Here is a 3177-nt window from a genome sequence, read left to right on the forward strand (position 1 = left end):
TTCCCGCGCGCCCCACCCGCAGCGACCAGCCCCCGCGCCGCGGCCAATCAGCGCCTCGGGTGCCGGGAGGGGCGGGGCCCCCACCGCCTCCCAGGTCTCCCTAGTCCCCTGAGGCTCCCGGGTCAGCGACCATGGCCGGTGCTCAGCACAGGGAAGTTTCCTAAATGTGAGCAGAACTGGCGGGTGGTCGGGCTAACACGGGCCGTCCTGCAACACTGCGTCCTCCAGGCGGGTGAGGGACAGGCCGGAGCTGCCGAGGGCCTGCTGGGATGGTGGAGTTAACTGACGGAAGGGCTGTGTGTGTGTGTATGGGGGGTCTCTCGGTGGTGGTGGGGGGCATCCCTCCAGCTTCCTGGGAACAGAAAGCCCCAGCAGCCCCTGGGCAGCCCTGCCCCCAGGCCCTGAGCCCTTGCTGGGGAGCCTGGCGAAGGGCGCACCCAGGGGCAGACACCCTGCACTGTGGAGGGTCACGCGAGGCTGCCTGCCCGGTGGGTGGCCCAGGAGCGGGCCAGTGTGCCAGTACCCTGCACAGCGGCTGGACAGCCTGCCCGCTGGGGGCTCCCCCGGTTGCTGCCAGTCCTGCCCTGCAGGGTGGGGCCACCCCCCTGTGGCCTGGGACCCAGGGACCCAGGCTTCCTGCAGCCGAGCTGCCCACTGGCACCCACGTCTCTTTCTGGACGGGCTCCCTGACATGGTCAGACGTCGGGGCATGTCAAGGCCTCAGGTGAGATGGTGTGGTGCTCACGAGTGGTTCCAGACCAGAGGTCAAAGTTCACCAGGCCATCATTTCCCCCAAAGTGAATGGCAGGAAAAGAAGCACAAGGCGGGACGGGCTTGCACACACTTTGGGGTGTCCCAGGCGCAGCTGACAGTGGGGGGCAGAGGTGGCTTCTGTCCCTGAGCTCGTCACGAAGATGACGCGCGTGAGACGCCCAAGTCATCCGGCAACTTTACTTCTCTTCCTTGGTATTGCGTGTTACCTGATAGCAGAAGTTCAAAGACAGCCTGACCCTATTTGGGCAAAACACCAGCTGCTGGGACTACACGGCCCCACAGCGAGCTGCCCAGAGCACAGCAGGCAGCTCAGCAACAGGGCAGCCACCGCCAGCCAGAAAGCGCCCCCCCCCGCCACCCCTCGACAGGGGCCAGAGCCCCTCCCACCACAGAGGACCCGGCCACCAAGCCCACCACCGCCCCCGGCGCCACCTGCCCCAGAGGCATCTCAGGAGAGCCCAGTGCTGAGCCCAGGACAGGGATGAGGGCCTCGGGGCCAGGTGGGAGGCCAGCAGGTGCCCTCAGGCAGACACTGTGCGGCAGAAGCCCCACGGGACTGGCAGATAAGCCTCCCTGCTCCAGGGCACGCCTGCACACAGCCCACAAGAGGAAGCTTGAGTCCACCCCGTTTGGAGGGTGCCCTCTGCTGGGCACAGCTGGGCTGAAGCGCCGCCCCCACCCCGGTCCCTGGGGGACCCCGGGCATCCATCCCTTGCCAGGGGGTTGCCTGGAATAGGTGGTCAGAACTGGATTTTGAAAATGAGACACACGGAATTCTGCAGGAAGGGGCAGCTTTGGCAGGAGGCGGTGGGGGGGGGGGGCAGGGCAGCAGGAAGACGCTCACCACCGGACACACCCGGGACAGAGGGCTGGGTGGGGCCTCCCCTCAGGCGGCAGCCCCAGGCAGCTCTTGCACCCTCTTGGCTGTGGGCTGGTGACACCCACACCCAGGCAGCTCCAGCTGAGGACCAGGGGCTGTGCTGCCCCCTGCTGCCCAGAGCCAACGCCGGCCTGAAGGACCAGGATGGATCTTGCCCGTGCCCAGCACCTTGCTGACCACCCTAAACTTGTTCTAAGGCCACGTGTTTTCATTTTGCTTTATCTGAAGCCAAAAAATTCATCCAAGTGACTCTGCTCCATCTGGGAGAGGATGGCAGAGACCACGACTGCCGTGCCCCGTGCCTGCCCAGACCAGCAGACGCGCTCTGGTCCAAGCGTGAGCCCAAGAACGAGAGGAGACGAGTGCAGGTGCATCAACTTTATGTTTGGATAGGACACACAGCGCACATGCTCCGGAGACGCTGCAGGGCCCCACACCGAGGCTCGGCCGGGGCAGCTGGGCAGCGTCACTGCGCAGGCACGGCCACCCTGGGCGCGGGGGCAGGGGGCCCCCGCGGGCCGGGCACAGCAGGGGCTGCCTTCTGGCTCCTTTCTGCAGACAGGCGCTCCAGCTGCTCCGTGTAGAAGCCGTTGAAGTCCAGCCTGTGGGGGAAGCGGGTGGGGTCCTCAAGGCCACCTCAGTCACCCTGGCGACACCCTCACCACCCATGGCGAGGCCCAGGGCACTCAAGTCGCCAGCACACGCACACACAGCCCAGGCGCCACCTGCTCCAGCGCCAGTGAGAGCAGAGCTTAAAGACAACGAAACCCCCAGGTCAAAGGGCAGACAAGCGCCTCCAGCCCCGGGACTGCAGCTCTCGGAACCCTGGGCCCTGGACGTCAGGGCCCTTGGGCAGAACAGAGCAGTCCCAGTGTCCAGCTGAGCCAGAGGCCGCCCAACAGGAGCTTCTGGGAGCAAGGGCCGCCCCTCCTCCCCAACCTCACTCACTGAGCGGAAACTGCCAGCCCAGAGCTGCAGACCCCACTGCTTCGCCCACGGGCGCCGTGCTCCATCCTCCCCACGGGCCCCTGCTGCCTGGGCCTCGGGCCCCCCCAGATCCCACACTCCTGCTCCCATGACGCCTGCTGCTCGTCGCTCCTGGGGTCACAGGCAGCGCACGCTATGGGAGCACAGTCATGGCCCTGGAGGCGCGGCCACCATGCGTGCCCGCCACGGCAGGCGGGGCGTGGGGAGGGCAGCACCCCCTCACTGCCTGTCTGGAGACAGGGTCCTCCCTTGTCCGGTCCTGGCTCAGGGTGCAGCGGCCGGTGCAGCTGACTCCGGCCTGGCCCTCAGAACACAGACCGACTGGGCCGGGGGAGGTGCTGATGCGGGAGCCTCACGCGGGCAAGCACTCACGTACACACACCCTGATGGATGTGCGCACACTCACAGACGCACGCACACATGTGAACACCCAGATGGCCTTCTTTCAGCAGGTGACGGGGACCAGCACCAGCACGCGAAGGCCAAGGACACGGCCTCAGTCACGGCGGCTCGAGGGGCGGGGGGCACGGGGCGGG

At 66.9% G+C, this 3177-nt stretch overlaps 1 protein-coding gene across 1 annotated transcript in view; it reads right to left on the reverse strand.

Annotated features, from left to right (window-relative positions):
• Positions 1-935: 935 nt before the first annotated feature.
• Positions 936-3177, reverse strand: part of TUBGCP2 (tubulin gamma complex associated protein 2) — a 21060-nt gene continuing 18818 nt past the window's right edge. Inside the window, exons 16-17 of the mRNA XM_040254461.1 lie at positions 3048-3173; positions 936-2256 (exon numbers count right to left, since the gene is read on the reverse strand). Of these exons, the coding sequence (XP_040110395.1) occupies positions 2121-2256; positions 3048-3173 (262 nt within the window). The 3' untranslated portion in view covers positions 936-2120. The remainder of the gene's footprint in view (positions 2257-3047; positions 3174-3177) is intronic.

Source organism: Oryx dammah, unplaced genomic scaffold, assembly GCF_014754425.2.
Source record: "Oryx dammah isolate SB20612 unplaced genomic scaffold, SCBI_Odam_1.1 HiC_scaffold_14, whole genome shotgun sequence".
Classification (NCBI taxonomy): domain Eukaryota; kingdom Metazoa; phylum Chordata; class Mammalia; order Artiodactyla; family Bovidae; genus Oryx; species Oryx dammah.